General features: G+C 37.6%; 3 protein-coding genes across 9 annotated transcripts; 2 read left to right on the plus strand and 1 right to left on the minus strand.

The window, feature by feature from the left end:
- The first annotated feature begins 242 nt into the window (after positions 1–242).
- Positions 243–2,255, plus strand: hemgn (hemogen). Of its 3 annotated transcripts, XM_043249718.1 has the most exons (5): positions 243–470; positions 572–638; positions 1,308–1,398; positions 1,545–1,864; positions 1,970–2,255. In XM_043249718.1, the coding sequence occupies exons 2-5, from the start codon at positions 581–583 to the stop codon at positions 2,080–2,082; spliced, it is 582 nt and encodes a 193-aa protein (XP_043105653.1). In that variant the 5' UTR covers positions 243–470; positions 572–580; the 3' UTR covers positions 2,083–2,255. The 3 variants fall into 3 exon arrangements, with proteins under 3 accessions (XP_043105653.1, XP_043105644.1, XP_043105662.1); XM_043249709.1 differs by lacking the exon at positions 243–470 and having other exon boundaries at positions 479–638; XM_043249727.1 differs by lacking the exon at positions 243–470 and having other exon boundaries at positions 479–638; positions 1,308–1,386.
- A 212-nt stretch (positions 2,256–2,467) lies between these two features.
- trmo (tRNA methyltransferase O) lies at positions 2,468–6,990 on the minus strand. 4 transcript variants are annotated; one of them, XM_043249651.1, is made up of 6 exons: positions 6,767–6,990; positions 6,540–6,685; positions 6,171–6,345; positions 5,160–5,317; positions 3,560–4,090; positions 2,468–3,486 (listed from the first exon to the last, which is right to left on the minus strand). In XM_043249651.1, the coding sequence occupies exons 1-6, from the start codon at positions 6,853–6,855 to the stop codon at positions 3,254–3,256; spliced, it is 1,332 nt and encodes a 443-aa protein (XP_043105586.1). In that variant the 5' UTR covers positions 6,856–6,990; the 3' UTR covers positions 2,468–3,253. The 4 variants fall into 4 exon arrangements, with proteins under 4 accessions (XP_043105586.1, XP_043105594.1, XP_043105603.1 ...); XM_043249659.1 differs by having other exon boundaries at positions 6,540–6,690; positions 6,767–6,974; XM_043249668.1 differs by having other exon boundaries at positions 6,763–6,974.
- Positions 6,991–7,702: 712 nt separating this feature from the next.
- spag5 (sperm associated antigen 5) lies at positions 7,703–19,222 on the plus strand. 2 transcript variants are annotated; one of them, XM_043250153.1, is made up of 27 exons: positions 7,703–7,841; positions 8,497–8,539; positions 8,657–8,764; positions 8,879–9,714; positions 9,988–10,836; positions 10,914–11,103; positions 11,199–11,315; positions 11,401–11,493; positions 11,584–11,697; positions 11,801–11,920; positions 12,055–12,147; positions 12,265–12,399; positions 12,596–12,689; positions 12,780–12,927; positions 14,200–14,250; positions 14,346–14,520; positions 14,625–14,758; positions 14,849–15,017; positions 15,396–15,519; positions 15,829–15,915; positions 16,091–16,217; positions 17,429–17,561; positions 17,705–17,785; positions 17,935–18,084; positions 18,270–18,344; positions 18,658–18,738; positions 18,834–19,222. In XM_043250153.1, exons 2-27 carry the CDS (start codon positions 8,513–8,515, stop codon positions 18,903–18,905), a joined length of 4,383 nt encoding a protein of 1,460 aa, XP_043106088.1. In that variant the 5' UTR covers positions 7,703–7,841; positions 8,497–8,512; the 3' UTR covers positions 18,906–19,222. The 2 variants fall into 2 exon arrangements, with proteins under 2 accessions (XP_043106088.1, XP_043106079.1); XM_043250144.1 differs by having other exon boundaries at positions 8,879–10,836.
- The last annotated feature ends 178 nt before the right edge of the window (positions 19,223–19,400 follow it).

The raw sequence follows: 19,400 nt of genomic DNA on the forward strand, positions 1-19,400 counted from the left end.
GTTTTGACACGATTGTGAACGCCCAGAAAGTGAGCGGCCGAGATAAAATGGTTATGTACGAGCGGCCAGAGAGGGCAGGAACTTTTGAGTATTCAAATAACATGGAAATACTGAATGCATCATTATTTCTTCTTACTTTAAAAACTACAAAGACTTAACAATTTGTGACCACAGAACGCCTGTTTATTTCATTTTTCATTTCGTCTTTACCATAGTCATTTAAAATGAATCTCTATTCGTTTACATACAATTTATTATTATATTTGTTTTACTCCTGATTTGTTTGTCTATGACCCTTGACCGGGTTAGAAATAGCGGTCATCTCTCATGACGACAGACAAACAGTCACATAAATGCTCAGGCTGTCAGAGCCATGACCTCCTTTTTTTTCTTCTGTGAGCATTGTGCCAAGTTCTCCACCTTTGCAAATAAGATAAGAGCACAACTGCAAGAACTCTCCCAGCGCCACGGTAATGTTTAACCAGATAATTATTCTCTCTGCAGCAGGAAAAGTAAATGGGCACAATTTTCTTCAGCCCTGTCATTTCAATACTTCATATTCATGTGACAGGTCGACAAAATGGAGGAGACTTTAGAGAAAGAGATCCCGCCATCCGGAGCAAAAGATTCTAATGAAGGTACGATGTTTGATTTAAAACTTTATAATGAATAACTTTTAAAAAGAGAGTTTTCGTTACAAGTTTATTCACCGTTTAGCCAATATAGTGACTTTTGAGTTATTTATTTTTTTGGATGAAAAGGTTGGGATGAAACATTTCATCGGACGAAAAACTGAAAACAGAAAAATTAGCAGTTCTTTCATTTGACTTATATAACAATTTAGAAGTCGGAATCCAGCCAGTTGGCACAAAAAGGTTATTTATACAGCACTCATGGAATGTTTTTTTTTTTTAAATGCTTTATTTGGACACTTGATTCATGTTTTTAAATGTTAATACTTCAAATTTAACATTCCTATGTTTGCAAAATAAATCAAATGGAATGTTCCCTAAACATTATCACAGCCAACAGCAAAACCCTGACGTCTTGTTAAAAGTGATATATTTTACAATAAACGATGATTCAACAACTGAATGAGAGCATAGAATAAAATGTTCATATATTTTTCGGTCAGCTGGCAACAACCATAACTGGCGTGATTCTTATCTATGTCCGTGCATCTACATTTCTTCTGAACTATATACATTGAGGGGCTTTTCATGAACTCTGAATACTTGTGGTTGGATTCACCTTAGCTAATGTTACAGAGTAAACGGCGTGCAGTGAGTGATTCGTGTGTTTGGTAGGTGGAATTCGGCTGCGATTGAGAGACAGAGACCTGTTGAAGAAACGAAAAGCCGAGGCGGAGGAAAAGGCAACCAACCAGTGGGTTTATGGGTAAAGCTAGTGTTGAATTGGGCCAATAAAAGCACTGGAAAAGGCCTAGAGCACTTCATTTATTTTTCGATCCATACGACGCTGTGATATTATAATGCAAATGTACAAATTTGGATTGGTCATTCAGATAATGTGTCTGAACGCAGGGCACAAAGCATTAAAAGAGCGAAAAAGAAGAGCAGCGGTACCCCAGGAAGGAAAGGTCGGCCAAGAAAAGAACCACCTGAAGTTCTTCTTGAAGATTTCGACCGGGTTCAAGAAACAGATCCTTCTCCCGTCACGCTTCCTATTACAGAAGCCGAGTTACCCACGATAGCAGAGACAGTGCCTTTAGTACCAGCTGAACCGCAGCCGGAGCTGGTGCCAATGGAAACAGTTAGCGAAAAACCTCTGGAGTTTCTGATTGAGGATCTGGGGCCCGACGAGGAGGAAGACATGCCTCAAAACAGCCTCATTATTGATGCAGGTATTTGCAAAAAAGCATTTAGTTTTGAATGAACGGATGGTTCATTTATAACAATAAGTGTTTTACCTATTTGTCAGAACAAATGAATAACGCATTGATTTTTAGGAGATGACGAGCAGCCGTGTGCCGAGCTGAGCGGTCAAGTCTCAATCCCAGCGTATCCTCAGGAATCTGCTTCTTCTCAACCAGAGAGTCTAGCTGAGAATCTAATCTTCTGAGCGTCTCATTTAAAGCAATAAATATTACGTAACTTACCATTTCAAAGGATGTCCAATCCCAAAACAAGAACAAATGTATATTTATTAAAATTCTCCATGTATATATGCCACAAAACAACAAAAATACTAAACTTTCAAGACATTGTTAATAAAGAACTCAAATTGTTACAGTATACTTTTGTTGTGTTTTTATGATTTTAAAGCAACTATTACTTTGCCTTAAACCTATATTATGACTAATCTTTATTGAATTTGTAGAACTACTTTAAAAGAAATTGGTTTCGTTTCGTCACTCGTGTATCGCTAGCGGTTGAAATGGGGACTGTGGAGTGGTTTCTCCTCCAGACTAGATACTCGGATTGGTAGAATCAGGAAACTCCATAGCTGCAATACGCTGTTTTTATTGCCAACTGACCACCCAGGGTGTCAAAATAATACCGGTTACACTGGCAGTGCTTGAAATCACTAACAAAAGCAGACTTTCTGAGAGAAATGCCATTTTAGAGAACAATAAATAGCTGCAGAATTGTGCATATGAGCTTAGCATCTTTCCTGAATACAGTACTTGTAAACATATCATGATATTTTATGCTTTAATTTCATGCGGCACCTTTAATAAACCCAGCACATTACTGGAACATTTAACAAATTAAAATGCAATAAATAACCATACACAAATTATCATTGCGGCACTATGAAATTATAACAATATAGTTGCTTGCTAAAGACAGCGTGATAATATTTAGTGGTAACATTTAGACCTATGCTGAAAACCATAAAAATATCTATAAAATTATGTTTTAGTAAATTAGTTGAGAATACTGGATCAGTCTGGTTTAAGACAGTATTCGCAATTTCCTTTAGCTAATAGCGCAGCAGACCATTTAATCATTATTCCATAAACACAAATTAAGGGATAGTTTGCCCAAAAATGAAAAAGACATTACTGACCTTTTCTTCTGTGCAACACAAAAGCTGATATTTTGAAGAATCATGGTAAGCAAACAATTCTGGTGACCACTGACTTCCATTGTATGAGAAACCGTACGTTCCACAGAAAAAATGAAGTTTTTGGCGCGATATGAGGGCGAGTAAATGTTTATAGAATTTACAGTTTTTGCTAAATTATTCATTGCTATTTATTCCTGCAAACGCAGGGGTTTGACAAATCTCAGACGACATTTGTGAGTTCTTCCCTCTGCATTGGTTTGACTCTCACAACCTCAGCAAAACCATCTCCAAACCAGCAGGTGATGTCAGCTGTATCCAGGGTGAAGAAGAACAGGCGGTCCTGACAGCGTGTGCGGCGATATACTGATCTAGGGTCGGCTGACAGAATACCTCTGATGGCTTCCACTGCTTCTTCTGCTCCTTTCAAGAACCGGAACTTTGGTCTTGTACGGTCTATGAATCAAAAATCAATTAGAAATATTACGGAGGCCTTCGTTAGAAAGAAAACATCAGAAAGACCTAATACCTGTACTGTCACAGGGCACAAACTCTTTGAGCTCTTGCTCAGCATTTGCGGTGAAGCGCACATCTAGGTCGCTGACGGGGGGTGCCCTGACCCAGGCAGCGATGGTACCGTAGTCCTCGCATCCAAACTTAAGACTGGATGAACTCAGACGGGTCGTTGTCACTGAAGCGCATTCAGGAGAATCTGTTTGTCGGTCTTCTGGACTTTCAGTGAAAAGCTGTTGCTGTTTGACATAGTCTTTCACCTCTGCTAACACATCAGTCACATCACCGGATCCAAACCTTTCTGCCGAAGCTCCAGATGAACAAGCTCTGATCTCCGAGGAGGGTTCGGATGATCTCTCTGAGCCGTTTGCTTCTTCATCTAGATCCAGGGGCATCTGAGAGTCTGTGGACGGCGATGCTGGTCTGTATTCACGGTTGGTATCATCTCTTCTTGTTTTTGGAGAATCGTAATCTGGAATATATGGCTTGATGTCTAGCACAGGTGTTCCAGCAATCATATCGACGCCAGACAAGTGAAGTGTATCCTCTTGAAAATCAAACCATAAAAGGGATTACTGTATTGCTATGTCCAGCATGATAACTCATTCTCATCTGGTAAAGTATCATACTATGACAAACTTGATGTTACACTGGACGTTCTGGTTAATCTTTTGATATTGAGGCAAGTGAATTAAAAGGCTCGTTCACCCAAATATGAAGGTTCTGTCATTAATTATTCACCCTCATGTCATTTCATACCAGTATGTGTTGTTTAAATATGTGATACTCTACTAAATGAAGCCAGGGTTAACTTGAGGAGTCAAAAAGTGTTCTCGTATGGTTTCTGAGCTTTGATCATGTTAGGATCTTTACTGTCTATGGGAGGTCTTGGAATGCATTAAAAATATCTTCATTTGTGTTTCAAAGATGAATGAAGGTCTTAAGTGTTTGACGACCTGAGGGTCAGTAATTAATGACAGAACTTTCATATTTAGGTGAACTTCAAAAAAGGTAAATACAGTTCATTTAATACAACAACAAAAACTAGAAAATGCTAAAAGAACATAACATTTCTATAAATTAAAAAAATTACTAATATTTAATATATTTAATATAAATTGCTTACAAAATCACTACAAAAATGATAGCTAATTCACAAAATATAAATACTAGATACTACATAAGCAATAAATAATATATTAAATAAATGTAATTAACGTTGATAAAATTATACTGCAAACATCACATAATAATCATCTACTAGAGCAGTGGTTCTCAATCTTTTGGAAGAATTTTCAAAGACCCCATGGTTTTCCAGCTATTGGTGAAAAGATAATTTTTTAAAATGTTTTTACTCACTATTTTCACATGATAAAATAATTTAGAGCTCGGCATAACTGAATGTGTAATCATTATAAAAGCTTTCCAGTTCTTAAGAAAAACAAAAAAAATCTAAATTAGGCTTCCTTGGCTCGTATATTCAGGTTTTTAACACACCGGGAGTCCTGATTCTTCAAAGAAATAAACACAATTGTTGAATTAATTCAAATAATAACATTTATTTTGGCTGGTTGAAAACCACTGTCCTAGAGGTCAGCCTTGTAGATGTGTGCTACCTGTGATTCCTTCCAGCTTAGCCAAGGTCAGTCCCAAAGCATTGGGCCTGTGGGGGCTGCGGGTGGAGTACACCCCCACCCTCCGGCCATTCAGACGGGGCGGCTTTACTTTGGCTTTGTAGCTCATCTGCCCGTTTTTATGGAAGAGGAAAATGATCCTGGGAATGTGAAAGTCAAAGACAAAAGAGTTCACTTCACACAAACATACAAGGAACGGTCATTTATTGGGCCTTCTTACTTGTCAGACCTGTCTAGAAACATTACCACAGATCCGTTCAATTTACTTCTTGCAATGGCTAAACCTATTCTTATTTGATCAAGTCTCAAACTCTACGCTGTTATTTATCTTAATTAAACACTCCTCTCTATTGTCTTAACTGTCTTGACTTTTTCCAGGACATGCAAACATTATGCTTTTGCTGCTGGGGTTGCAATGGTACAAGATTTTCACGGCGTGGCAACTAGGAAAATACAGAGTAATGGTATACAATATCACACAGTTATAGCTATTCTTATATATGAAATACATAAAAGTTAAAATTACTTTTGACAATGTTTTTATAGTATGTGTAACTGTATGTCTCGAATTAAAAAAAAACTACATAACCTTGTAAAGTGTGTCACATTTTCAGTCAGGAATTCTGAGAGCAGAATATTTTCCTATGCAGATTTCAAAACAGGTTCAGGTCGGTCATGATGATTCACTAGTGACCAACGGGAAGCTGCTTGCTCTAAAAGTGACGTCTGTTTGTCTTTACACATTACATTTTTGACAACGGACCAACATTTGCAAACACGGCTGCGTCTGTAATTTGCTTTTAAACAACCTAAATAAGAGAGGAAAAAATGCTATACTTTTTTTTATATATAGGATTGTTATTATTTCGTTTTTGAGACCAAATTATTATATCAGCATGCATTTCTTGAGTTCTGAGTGTGGTGGAAGTCGACAAGTCTGACGGGCAGGCAAGGAGGAAAAAAGATGAGTTTCTCTGTCCATTCGATGCATACCAGATATGGGAGTATTGTTCTAGGCCGACTAAAGAATGCTCAGGGTTATTGAAGACAGAGGGCTGGATCTTTAAGCTGGCCCGAGAAGAACTGCATACGGTGGGTTGTCGTGGAGTACCATTTTTGACAGCAAAACACGAGTTGATGTATCCAATCGGTATCGTATGAATACGTCCTGAGACCATAAAGACAGACGAACACGGTTTATTTGACATGAAAACTAAGCTGTGACCAAAATCTTGACCCAAAGATGGGCTCTTTCTTTATCTTTATGCATTCAAAAAGTATCTCAAATGATGACAAGGTACACAACATCTGCAGCCACCTAAATATGGTCTCAAAATCAAAAGAGATTGCTCCAATAATCACCTTGCTCCAATAACTGCCTGATCTGAGCAGGAGCTGGGCTGCTGTTCACTGAGTGTGCAGGTTCTTGGTGTTTATAGCCTGTCAGCGTGGACTGAAGGGATGACATCTGCTTCTTATGTGCTCGAATGGCTCCATCCATCTGCTGTCTGTGCTTGATCAACAAACCAAACTTCTCTTTTTAGGATAATCATAACTCGTATATCGCGATCATGATGACAAGAACCTACCTGAGGTTTTTGATCTCTCTTCTCATCACTGACGCCTGCTGTGTGAGTTTTCTGACGTGTTCAGCACAGCTACATGTTGGAGACGACATTTTAGTGAAAAAGATTTGATGCTATGTTAAACAGGTTTGTTTGTTTGTTCCGTCAGCTGCTGAACATCCACTGCTAAGAACACGTGTTTTGTTTTTGTGAGGAAAACGTTGGCCGACCAACTACTTTCACAGAATCACACTTCTTCTGTATGTTACTGGATAATAAAGCAGCACAGTGACATACCACCACCTACTGTTCACTGTGCAAACAACACGGTCCATATTAAATATACATTTAAAATATACAATTCACTGTTGTCATATTAGAGCATCCATTTAAGCTCAGTACATATGTATATGTACAATATAAATAATATAATTTTTTATAATAATTTTTTTTGTATTAAACTATTACTTTCATGATTATTTTTAATCGATTTTAAGTGTGACAATATGTAGTGGTCATAAGCAATACGCCCTTGCAAATTCAAACTTTTGTGCATCTTAAAATTTTAGTTGTTATCTACAGTTCAGTTCTATTCAGTGAATAAAATCATTGAAATTCTGTTATCCCAAGGTCCCTAACAGTGCAATATTACTTTTTTCGAAAAAATAATGAAAAAAAAAGATTTCATTTACCGAAAAATGTAATAAAAATGTAAAAAAAAAAACTATTTCTGAATTAGAGGCCTTATGCAACAACATGTAAAAATTTAACAGAACAGGACATGCATCTTGTTAATAATTCTGTATTGTAAATGGTTTTCTGCAACAAAAAAAGGAGAAGACGCGGAGGAAAAATATTCAATTCACAACAGTCCACTAGGTGGCGCCCGGTACATGACGTGCGAATCACCAATAAACCAGAGCAGAAGAAGAAGAAACGTGTTTCCGTATGTTACGCGGTGCTTTTATCCAATCAGATGATCGTGCGTTTTATTTTGAACGTGCTAGTGGCGGTTAAATTGACATCTCTTGTTTTTACAGTATCAAGTACGGATTAAAATAAATAGTTACGTTCGGTTAAGCGCTTATGAGAGGCAAAGGTAAGAACTAAAGATGAAACACTTTAATTTAAAAGAAATCATTAATTATGCTTTGAGTTTGGCGATGGCGCTGTCCAGTGTACACTATCGGTTTCTTCTAAAGCAGTCTTTATTTATACTTTTCCACATGGTCTACTAGTCTAAACGGTACTTAAGCAACGTTTGCTATATGTCTGTGATGTGCAAAGTGTCGTGAAGACAGGCAGCTGGCTGGGTGTTGAGACAACAGTGAAGTTGACATTTCTTGAGAGGAGGAAAGCGGTGACGTTTGTTATTATATAGTTTTAAGGATATTAAGCAGCAAAACTATGTAAACTTTTACTTCCTGTGAAGCAGTAGACCTGATCTCTACAGTTTGTCAGCAGTTGTGTAAGGCATAATAAATCAATCCATTTCTGACATTATTATTATTATTTTACTATTCTTCAACACATAAACAGTAATCATAATAATAAATAAGTAATATAGAGCCTAGTAATAGATTTATTGAAAACATTTTTAAAATGAAAGTAACATTACAGTTGCTCCGATGCTCCGGTGATTTTTTTTTAATGTTTTTTGAACGGTGTACCAGTTAACGTTACATAATATTGCAGTAAATGAAATGTATTTAAAATCACCTCCATTTACTCTTAACTCATTTATGTGATTGCAGATATTACTCAAAAAACATGTCTTCTGTCCATGGACTGTCAAGCGTAAGTCCTCCACATTCGTGCATATTGTAACTAGAAAAAAGTATCCATGTAGTTTCTACTTTCTTACAGTTTGAGCTCTAATCATAAAGGTTTATGCATTTTTTTATTTTTTTTTAGCCCAGATCAGATAGAGTTCCACTCAGAGATGTACAGAATGAATTGCTGAATTTGCAGGACAGTCCAACTCTAATGCTTAAACATGCATCGACACACGAGACAGACAAGGTATGGAGACATTCCTTCACTGCTTTAAGATAACTTCTGTCTTTTTAATTGTGATTTCCTGTTCATATGGGAAAAAAAACATTTTTTTAGCTGAGATATTTTGTTTTCCACCAGCATGAAGTTGTCCCTGATGAAAACTCCTCAAGCTTAACCATCTCAACAGACATCCATAGCGATGGGAAAGCTGTGAATGGCACTGATAAATATCAAGACGTCATATTAAAATCCTTTGTGTCTCTCGAAGAAGAGGTTGTAGTTGAGGATGAACCTGTAATGTCAGAAGAGTCTGTTCTCATCAGGCGTCTGGTTCTTGAGAATAATGAGCCACTTCAGAGTGACCCAAATGGAACCACTGAACCTGATTGCACAGAAGATAATCAGACCACTCAAGAGCATGCTGATCATCCATACTATTATAGGCACAAATCTACTGGTCTAGATGCTTCATCTATTTTGTGTCAGGAGGAAGAAGTTTCCACCAATGAGCTGGGAAATATCACATACAAATCCCTCATGTGCTTGGGTGGAGAGGTTCAGGTTTCCGATAATTCCGCCATCTCTGAATCCTTTCTCATAAAGGATATAGCATCAGGAAATTACTCACAATGTAAAAATGTTCCTATTTCTAAAGTGGACACAGACTCCGGATCAGCAAACAGTCAACCTTTGGGTCATTCGTACTGTAATTGGAAGTCTTTATGTGAAGATAATAGCACCATCAGTACAGTTGATGCAGATGACGACTCTCAGACAAATGTTGCGCAGACTGTAGGTATTCAGTGTACCCCTATAAATACAGTGAACCTGAACAAACACGATCAGGCGGATCTCTCTGAAATATGTCATGATGTATCTAGCGAGAAAGGAGAAATCACTTTTAAAGGCTTGTGTTGTTCAGGAGTTGAAATCGAAATCGATGATCTATCCAATGTGCCAAAAATGTCTGCGCTTATGGACAATCTTGCCAAGGAGCAAAGTCTGTCTTGTTTAAATGACACCAGTGAAGATGATGGCAAAAGCTTGACTGCTTTGACACCAGGAAGGAAGCTTGTTGACCATATTTACTGCCATGCTAAGGAAAAGCCACTGGTCCTAAATGCATCAATGACTGAAAATGAGGTCTGTTCCAAGTCACAGCTTTTCTCGCCGAGTCTTTTGGAAAAGCCTGAAAATACATCTAACCAGGAGTCAAACCAACATTTGACAGTATTGAATGGTAAAAATAATACTAAAAGTTCAGATGTTGTACAGTTTAGTGATGAAGACAAATACAATGTACCCAGGGATGACTCTTCTGTCATGACTAGAAATGATGTGGAGGGATGCTGTGATCAAGAGTTTCTGTCAGAAAGGAAAGAGGCAGTTTCATGTTTCGCAGAAAACCTTTGTCCTCAAGTTGAAAATGTTGGCTTGGAAACCAGCTTTCTTAAAGATGAGACACTGGGTTTAAAGGATGAGGAAGTCCACCCAGAGATCGAAGTTATGCGGTTCTGTGATAGATCTGGTGAAGCTGTCTCTGTTCATCAGGATCTTCTGAGTGCTATTGCTCTAACAGGTTCCTGCACTCCAAAGACTCCCACTCTAAGCAGGAGTGTTTTACATGACCACACAGCTGAGAACCCAATGAGTCATTTGTGGCCCGAGCTTCCGGAGAGTCCATTGCCTCCTCCGCTGTTGAACTCCACATCTCTGGCAAATGCTTTAAGCTATACACCTGTTCCTCAAAACCCACCCAAGACAAAGGATGTGGAACCTAAAATGGCTTCTGCAGACCATCAGAAGCTATTGAATGCCCCTCCAGTTTTGGGTGATGGACCTCTGCAGGAACAGCTTAGACAGATGGCTGAATTGTTGATGGTTGCTTCAGGGAAGATGGTTGCTCCTACTCCAGCAACACTGAATCATCGCAGTGCTTTGGTGGGCACTTCTCCAGTAGTGATGCGTAGCGCTTGTGTCTGGAGCACCCCGGTTCAGCGGATGGAGCGGAGCGTTAATACTTCAGCAGCAGTAGAAATTTTAAAGGAGGTTGATGTTTCTGATGCCAGCACTTCAACTGACTCTCTGTTGTGGAAGTAAGTATGATAAGCATGAATTGTTGTCTCTTTGTTGATGTGATCTACATTGTCTCTGTATGAATCCCCCTTTGAAGCCTTATGCCTGGAAATATGGAGCAACTGTCTAGATCAGAGTTGGAGCAGAGATTGACTTCTATGCTCATCATGGTGGAGGTTCTTTCCCAGCAGCTGGCTTCTGCACGGGCTCATAATTTGAGCAAAAACACTTCTCCATCAGATCTCAGAGAGAAACTCATCCAGACAGACCACACTGAGCTTAGACAGGTGACAGCCCATCTCCACAGACACCTTTTTTTAAAGAAAAGCTCTGAATATGTCTTTTAATATGAATTTTTCTTTATCTTGTCTTTATTGGCCAGAATGGTACATATAAAGATTTGTATGACACTGCCCTGAAGAGAATTCAGAGTCTTGAGCACGATCAGGAGGTTCTTCACAGTTTATACAACGACATTAAAGCAATGAGGATTGGGATGGTGAGAGTTGCCTTATAAGCTTTTATTTACACTTAAAGTTTTTTGTTAAATTTTCCAGGGCTAAAATAATATAATTCTTCTATAGGATTCTTTTAAGTCTAGCACAGAGGATGTCATCTTAAAGATGAAACAGATTGGAAATACTGTCAATGTTGATCAGGAAACTTTATCTAGACAGGTAAGTCACTACATAATTTTCAACGTATTTCATGAACTTCGTGGAAGATATTTGCCAAGATATCACATCTTATAAATCTGTGTTATGTAGGTCAGTCAGATGAAGTCTCTTTGTGGGAGGCACAAGGAAACGCTTCAGAGGATGGAGCAGAAGATGACAGATATGAGACATCGCATGGAAAAGGCTCTAGAGGAGAAGGAATCGGTTAGAAGACTTTTTTTATGAATCTTGAGAACACAAGATTTATTATTTTTATTAATATCATATTAATCCTTGCCCCTTATCCGGTTCATTTGTCTTTGTGCAGGCCTTCAGTGTAACACAGCAGTTGAGGGACTATCATGCTGCTCAGGTGGCAGAACTAGAGCATACCGTTGGATCTCAACAGGAACTGATGTCAGCCCTCAGACTGGCTTACCCATCACTGGTCTGCTCATATTGCTTGCATTCCTACCTCAATTTATTTAAAAACATGTTCCCATTAGCTTAATAGTGACTGCTGGCTTGTTTGAATGTGTGTAACGTCCTTGTATTCTAAGTGAGTTGTGTGACCTCTTCAAGGTTGAACTGAACAGGTCATACATGGAATCCATCAGTGCAGCAAATGATCATTTGAGAAAGAAGCAAGAAGATCACATGAGCTTGTCAGCGGAGGTAGGACTTCACTTTAAAACCATCAGTGTGCAGTGCGTTTAGATATTAAAATAAAAATAGCATGCAAAAACTTGGTCGGAGCAAAATAATAATTTGTCCCTTTTCCCCAATGGGAAGCTGCGAAAGGCTCAAGAGCTGATTCAGAGGATAAACCCAGTGCTTCACCACCTCCATCAGAGGACTACAACTGCTGTGGAGAGCAGCAAGCAACATCTGGAAATGAAAGACAGAGCCGTGGAAGAGAGAGACCTGGTTAGGCATTTACCACTGAAATAAGCAGTTAAATGCCTTGTACTGGGTTGCAGGAATCTGTTTTCAAAGTTCAGACTTACGGTTAAACTGATAATATTGATCTAAATCTGTGATGTGAATCTTTTAATCTGTTTATTTGATGCATTAACTTTAGATGCAGTCCATCTTTTTAATCGCTGCTTCTATTAATCCACAGATGGAAAATGAGCTAGAGCACATGAGATCAAGTTTGCAAGATGCCAGTCAACAGATTTCAGACTTGAACATGCAGCAGACCATTATGACTTCAGGTGTGACAGTGATTTACTTTGAATTGACTTATTCCCTGTGTAGTCAAAGGTGAGCTTTTGCTTGATTCTGCTGTGTGTGTGTTTGTTCAGAGATGTCAGTGCTGAGGGAGCAGCTGAATCAGGCAGAACAGGAGCGCTTTCAGCTGCAGAGGAGGAGCACTGAGCTCTCAGCCACTGTCACATCTACGCTGGCCTCTTACGCCTTCCTAGAACAGACCCTCGCCTCTGAGACCAGCAAGTAGGCAGAAATCTACTTGTGGAATTAGATTTTTTTAAAAAGCAACTATGCTTTTCGGATGATTGATTTACATGCATTAAAGGGTTACTCCACCCCAAAATTAAAATGTAGTCATTAATCACTTACTCCCATGTCATCCAAACACGGAAAAGCTTTGTTTGTTTTCAAAACACAATTTAAGATATTTTGGATGAAAACCGTGAGGCTTGTGACTGTCCTATTGACTGCCAAGGTCCAGAATAAGACGTTGTCTGAATGTTCAATCTTCCATCAGTGGTTCAACCGTAATATGATGCTATGAGAGATTTATTTTTTTTGTATGGGGGAAAAAACTAAACTAATGGCTTTGTTCTTCGATAGGTGCATTTTTCTACAATTTGACAGTGGCAGTCACAAGCCTCTCGGTTTTCATCCAAAATATCTTAAAATGTACTTCAAAGTAAAATTAAACTTTTACAGCTTTGGAATAACATAGTGGTAAGAGATTAATGTCAAAATTTTCATTTTGGGGTAGAGTAACCCTTTAAAATATATCGATACTTGAAACTATGATCAGAAAAGCATTGATTGGCTAGCAGAAAAACTGCAAATTATTATTTTTTTGGTTTTTTATTTATAAACAATTCTTAATTATTTTTCAACAACTAGTATTTGTCTAGGCTTTGCATTTTTCAATGCTAAGAGTATTGTAATTAACAGAACATTTAGTTTTAAATCAGATTTGTTAAAAGAGACAGCATTAAAGATTCTTAATCCATAAGATCTTAAAATAGGACTTTAATTAATAATAGTACAAAATGCATTGAGATTTGAGAAGTGTATTCTAGTATTCATTAGTCACACATTAGTCACAAGGTTCAAAATTAATGTGTGGCTCAGTTAAACTGTGAACTGTTTATTTATTTATTGTTGTTTTTGTTGTTGTTGGTATTCTATTTTTAAATCTTTGGGTGTTAGAGCTCATATATACATCTCTAGTATAGTAGATGGATTGTTTAATACATTTCACACCACGCAAATGAATGGAGACCTAAATATGAGCTAATTACCTGTGGGAAAAAATGTTGATATGATGAGAAATTGTTGACCACTATACGTAAACCTTCTAAAATGAATATTGATTAAAAGGGGATAGTTCACCAAAAAAAACCCCAAATAACAGCATTGAACCACAATGACCTACGTATTCACTGTATGGACAAGAAAAAAAAATATTAGTATTGGAGCAACATTTAGGATGCAATTGTATATTATTTTATTTTTCTACTTTAGGTCCCAGCAGTCAATGTGTGATGCACAGCAAGCTACGGAGAGAGCAAACCGGTATATCTTCACATTTTAATCCATCTTATTTTGTTTATTGTTGTTAATAAATGTATAGCATTTCCTTTTTTTAAATAAATATATGCTTTCGGCAGGCTTGAGGAAGCTCTGGAGACTTCCAGAAAGCAGCTAGAGGAATATGAGGACACACTGTCACATAGAGAAAGCATGATTAAAGAACTCCACGCTGAAGCTGAGATTCATCGCCACCAGCTCAGTCAGCTGGCTCAACTCAATACTGACCTATCTAGTGCCAAAGAAATGATTGAGGTGATGAGATATAAAAATTTACACCAAAACATTACTTAACATTCACAATACTTTACATATTCGGGTTACTTTAGATGTTCAAGAAATGTGTTTCGTTCTGTCAGTTCTTGCAGGCAGAAAATGAAATGGCCCGGGAACAGATGGAGGAAAGTGAGCGATTGCTGCGGTGCCACTTACAAGGCCTGAGAGAGAGAAATTTGGAGTGTGAAGACCTCAAGCTAGCACTGGAACAATTGCGGTACAGGATATCCCTGGTTACTCACTGTTACTTTTTAGAATAAATGTCAGAACAAATTAGAAGTGTTTTTCTGATGCTCTTTTCTCTAAGGCTTGACAAAGAGTCCCTTCAGGAAGAGCTGGACAGTACACGAGACAAGGCCCGCAGCATGCTACTGGAACAAGAAAAGCAGATAGCTCAGGCATCAAATGATGTCATTCTTCTAAACCACAGAGTTTGCTGTCTCGTGAGCATCTTAAAGGAGTCCCTAGCCTTCAAGGTCTGTATGCTTATTTTTATTTTTACTTTTATTTTTATATTTTACTTATATATAAATATATAATATATATATATATATATATATATATATATATATATATATATATATATATACACACATACACAATATATATATGTGCATATCTGTCTGTCTGAATACTCGATTGTGATTGGTTGGCAGGTATGCATTAAAGTTGTTAGTTCCAAGTCAGTTTAATCACCATTACATATTAATGCGCTGCTATAATTGATGCACACAAACCCACACACATCTCTTGGGCACACACAGAGATAGAGATTGAGATAGAGATTCACACACAACCTTTGTCAACTCTTCCCTGCGAATGTTATTGATAAAATGGCCCTTTGCATTTCTCAGGAGTCCGAGAACTCTGATAAGACATTGCAGTGTCATCGGCATCCCTCCAGCTCTTTTGTGGATTCTATTATGGTGGCGATGATGAAGACCCAGGAACATGAGACGGAGTCTCCTAAGGGTTCAGGTGTGTTTGCTACTGGTTGGAAAGCAGTTCTAATCTTGCATAATTTATTGAGGATCTGTTTCTGCATTGTCAAAGGTTTCTGGTTACTTGCAAAACTTGTAAATAATCACTGGCATGTGAGAAAGTAGTTTATAGGACTGGATGCGTACATTTAAGAACATGGAATACAGCTCCATACAAAACAGTTCAAGTTAAAAAAAAAAAAAAAAAAAATGTCAGTTAAAAAATTTTAACAATCACTTACATCAATACAAAGTTGAGTAGAGAGATATTCATCATAACTGCATCCTTGTGTTTAATATTTTGCAGAGGAGAGGGAGGTGCAACAAGATGTCATTGGCAGTGAAACCAGTGCTTTTACCCGAATACCACCAACTGCACACACAGACGTGAAAGGTACATTCCTTACTGGAGGATGACCGGTTCATATATTAGTACTTATGTTAGGTTCAATCTTGTGTGTGTGTGTGTGTGTGTTATCTATGTTTGTCTATATCTGAGTGTAAAAATATAATTAATCCATAGAAATGGATTGTTAGATGGCTATGAGCATACTCTCTTGTGTACTCAGTGGAAAGACGGAGCCGTATGTTGGAGCTGTTGTCTGATTTTGATGAGACCATCTCAGATCTTCAGCTCACCCTAGACCAACTGAGAATTCATCAAGAAACGGAGCAGCAGACTCTAAAGCAGACCACGTGAGTTACTCACACTCAGGTATACCTGTAATGCTCTTTTGCTGGGGAACAGAACAATGGCTAGGTTTAAACTGACTTTTCACTTATCACATTAAAATACAGAATTTTCCATCTGTCTAGTTTAACTGTTTGTAGTTTCTCCACTTGGTTTTTTCCTTAACTTAAATGTATAGTTGATCCAAAAATGTATTCAAATTCAAATGTACTCATTCTCATGCCATACTGAAACTTATGACGTTTTCTTCTTCAGAACACAAAATACAATGTTTTGGAAAACAAAACAAATTGGTAGCCTTTTTATCTTTCATTGTACGCCCCAAAAAAAAAAAATCTCAATTACATCTTAAATGTTCCACAGAAGAACGTCTGTTAGACTGGTTTGGAACTCCATGACCAGAAATGAAATGAACCTTTTAGGTGAACTATTCCTTTTAGTAAAGTATAAATGAGTACAATACACAAACCACAAATTACATGCAAATAGATTCCAAGTTTCATTTCTGAGTTACACATCAAATACCTGTCCTGAACAGGTTCATACCTGAACTTCAAAGTACTAAAGGTTTTCATTCCTTTCAGTTTTGATTTTCTTTCCTCATATTTTGTAACAAATTTGTTCTTGTCTGTGTGAGTTTAAGTAATCTTTGGGTGATATTTAAGTTGGTCAGTTATCAGGACTAGAGAACTACAAACATTTCTTTCCAAGTTAATATATCGAAATTGATCTTTGACAGCTCAGGCATAAAGCATTTAACTGTTAGTTAGTTATAAGTGTAAAAAAACTAAGTGAATAGCAAAACGCTTATTTGTATCGTTTGATGTGGCTTTTTTCACTATAAATCTAGTTTTAAAACTACTGCATTTTATGTTCGAACAATTTTAGTCTTTTTTTTAAGTCTTTACTCTCCCTAACATTTAAAATTCTGATTATCGTTAGTGCACGTGTGTGTAAACCAGCTGGATTGTAACACAGAAGGAAGTGCTATTATTTTGACCCAAATCACTTTTACTGGTATACAACAAAATTCATTTAGGTTTTAAAGAATCATAATGAATGTCATGTCACAGATTTTTATTTCTATTTATTTACACAAAGTCATCATGCTACTGCCTCACCTCACCCCAGCCCTATTTTATTTCCTTTTTTTTTTTTTTTTTTTTTTTTTTTTACTCTGAAGCCTTCCATGTTTTCTGACGAGCTTCTGTTTCAGATGCGGCCTGCAGGAGGCGCTGCAGGAGGAGTCTCAGAGACACAAACTGGAGGTCTCCGAGCTGAGGCAGGACGTACACCGGCTGCAGGCTCAGGTGGAGAAAGATGCTGCGCTCCTGCAGCAAAAAGCCCAGGTAAGTGTTTATAAGCCGTATTTCACCGAAATTTTCTGGGTTAGTTTCCCAGCGGCAAAACTCTTTCATTTAGCTCTCAAGGATTTGGAGCATAAGAGGATTAAATATATGATTACATAAGTAATTTGTCTGCCATCTTTAAGGATGAAAGAAACCTGAGGAAACTGTGCAGTGAGATGGAGGAAAATTTGGAGGCGGCACACAAATACAGAGCAGAGAATAGTGTAAGTATCTTTTCTCGGTGCGGTCACTGGCCGCAGACATGATGCTGGCTACATTTTCATACACGCTTTCAGACTGAAGGATCATTTTTGTGTTTTTGGTAGATCGCTGAATAATAACTAACTAAGCTTTGCTCTGTTGTGTGAAACAGGAGTTGCGTCGAGAAGTTGCTGATTTGCGTCGGCTAGAACAGCAGGCTCAGGTGGAGGCTCAGGTCTTGAGGGAGGAGCTTAGCCGAACTGGAGTCCAATCAGCTGCCAGTGCTAGTGCATTAGATGAAAAAATCAAACTGCTCAGAGAGGTATGGCAGTCTATCCTGTTTTTCCTCTGTAGCTTGCATGAAACAATTATTTGAAATGAAGTGTATACCCCCTGACACTCAAACTGTCTAAAAACCAAGTCAAAAGTTCACCGTCTTAAGCGGTTCCATTTAAACATTTCAAAGACCTTAAGATGAAGTGTTTTGAAACTACATTCTGTTCTTAGGTTGAGAAGCTCAAGGCAAATTTAATGGAAACCGAGGAAAATCGTGCCAAGGTCTTGGAGAGGGCGAAACGACATGTAAGACTTAACTGCATTATCTTGGTTGTAATTGTACAGACACAGCTTCCACAGTTACAGCAGCTGACCCCTCGAACTGACCAATCATAACCCAGAACAACAAATCAGACCGGAGAGTAGATTAACTTCGGTGGACTTAAACTTAAAAATGGTTTACGCTGCGGTTGAAATAACTTGAGAGTGGCATTGCTTGTTGGACATAGCAACGGTAACTAAAGAGTACAGGTCTTTGGGAAGAGTCAAATCAATATTTAATATTACTGTTATTTTGTTGTTATATTGGTTTTATATTAAAATAAATATTGTTCTGTAGCAAAGGGTCCATGCGATGAACCAGAGTAAACTGGAGCGAGAACTGCATCTACTTGATGATATGATTGAAAGAGTAAGACAGGTGAGATGAACGATAGAAAAAAAGTGTACTAAATATACTGTATGCTGTATATGTAGAAATATTAACAAATGTATTGTTTTTTTTTCCTTTCACAGACATTGTCTTCTGTTCCTGATCTTGTCAAAAGCTGTCCTGAACTACAAAAGCTTGTAGAATTTCTTGGATGAGTTACTAAAAATTCAGAAATGGCTTTTTAGTTTTTAAACGCGTCATTGTTAAATAAACAGTTTTTTTGATTTCTTCTCGAACATGTTCTTATTTAAACTAAAGAATAATCTTCATACTTTCTGTCTGGTGTAGTTGTAGGCCAATCAGCTCATTTTGTAAGATTCTTTTTCATTTAATTTTGTAAGTGATAAATTAGTGCATGGATATGCTTTGTTTAAAAAAAGGTGTCTTTAATTTAAAGGTCTGTACTCGTATTAGACTCTTAGAATTGTTATCAGGCGTTTGAGATTCTTGTATTACAGATTGAATTGAAACACTCTTGATTGAATGCTTCTTTTTGTTTACTCATAGTGTGAATCATATGTTTAAAGGCTGATTGATGAGCAGGCAGTCCAGTAATTAATCATAGTTATTCTAATCATGCCAGTGCTTGTGAAAACCTGGTGAACGATGGGATGTTTTAATCCAGCCATTCAAGCACAATGTTCACTGAT

The sequence above is a fragment of the Puntigrus tetrazona genome, chromosome 1, assembly GCF_018831695.1.
Source record: "Puntigrus tetrazona isolate hp1 chromosome 1, ASM1883169v1, whole genome shotgun sequence".
In the NCBI taxonomy this organism is placed as follows: Eukaryota; Metazoa; Chordata; class Actinopteri; order Cypriniformes; family Cyprinidae; genus Puntigrus; species Puntigrus tetrazona.

What these genes read in the sequence shown, in the direction of transcription:
- spag5 (XM_043250144.1), top strand. Translation starts at nt 8,513, where the DNA reads ATGTCTTCTGTCCATGGACTGTCAAGC. An exon ending in CGACACACGAGACAGACAAG is followed by an intron (nt 8,765 to 8,878) that starts GTATGGAGACAT and finishes GTTTTCCACCAG; the next exon opens with CATGAAGTTGTCCCTGATGA. An exon ending in AGGAAACTTTATCTAGACAG is followed by an intron (nt 11,494 to 11,583) that starts GTAAGTCACTAC and finishes TGTGTTATGTAG; the next exon opens with GTCAGTCAGATGAAGTCTCT.
- hemgn (XM_043249718.1), top strand. Translation starts at nt 581, where the DNA reads ATGGAGGAGACTTTAGAGAAAGAGATCCCGCCATCCGGAGCAAAAGAT. An exon ending in ACCAACCAGTGGGTTTATGG is followed by an intron (nt 1,399 to 1,544) that starts GTAAAGCTAGTG and finishes GTCTGAACGCAG; the next exon opens with GGCACAAAGCATTAAAAGAG. An exon ending in CAGCCTCATTATTGATGCAG is followed by an intron (nt 1,865 to 1,969) that starts GTATTTGCAAAA and finishes ATTGATTTTTAG; the next exon opens with GAGATGACGAGCAGCCGTGT.
- trmo (XM_043249651.1), bottom strand. Translation starts at nt 6,855, where the DNA reads ATGTCGTCTCCAACATGTAGCTGTGCTGAACACGTCAGAAAACTCACA. An exon ending in AGAGAGATCAAAAACCTCAG is followed by an intron (nt 6,686 to 6,766) that starts GTAGGTTCTTGT and finishes GATCAAGCACAG; the next exon opens with ACAGCAGATGGATGGAGCCA. An exon ending in CAGGCAGTTATTGGAGCAAG is followed by an intron (nt 6,346 to 6,539) that starts GTGATTATTGGA and finishes TTATGGTCTCAG; the next exon opens with GACGTATTCATACGATACCG.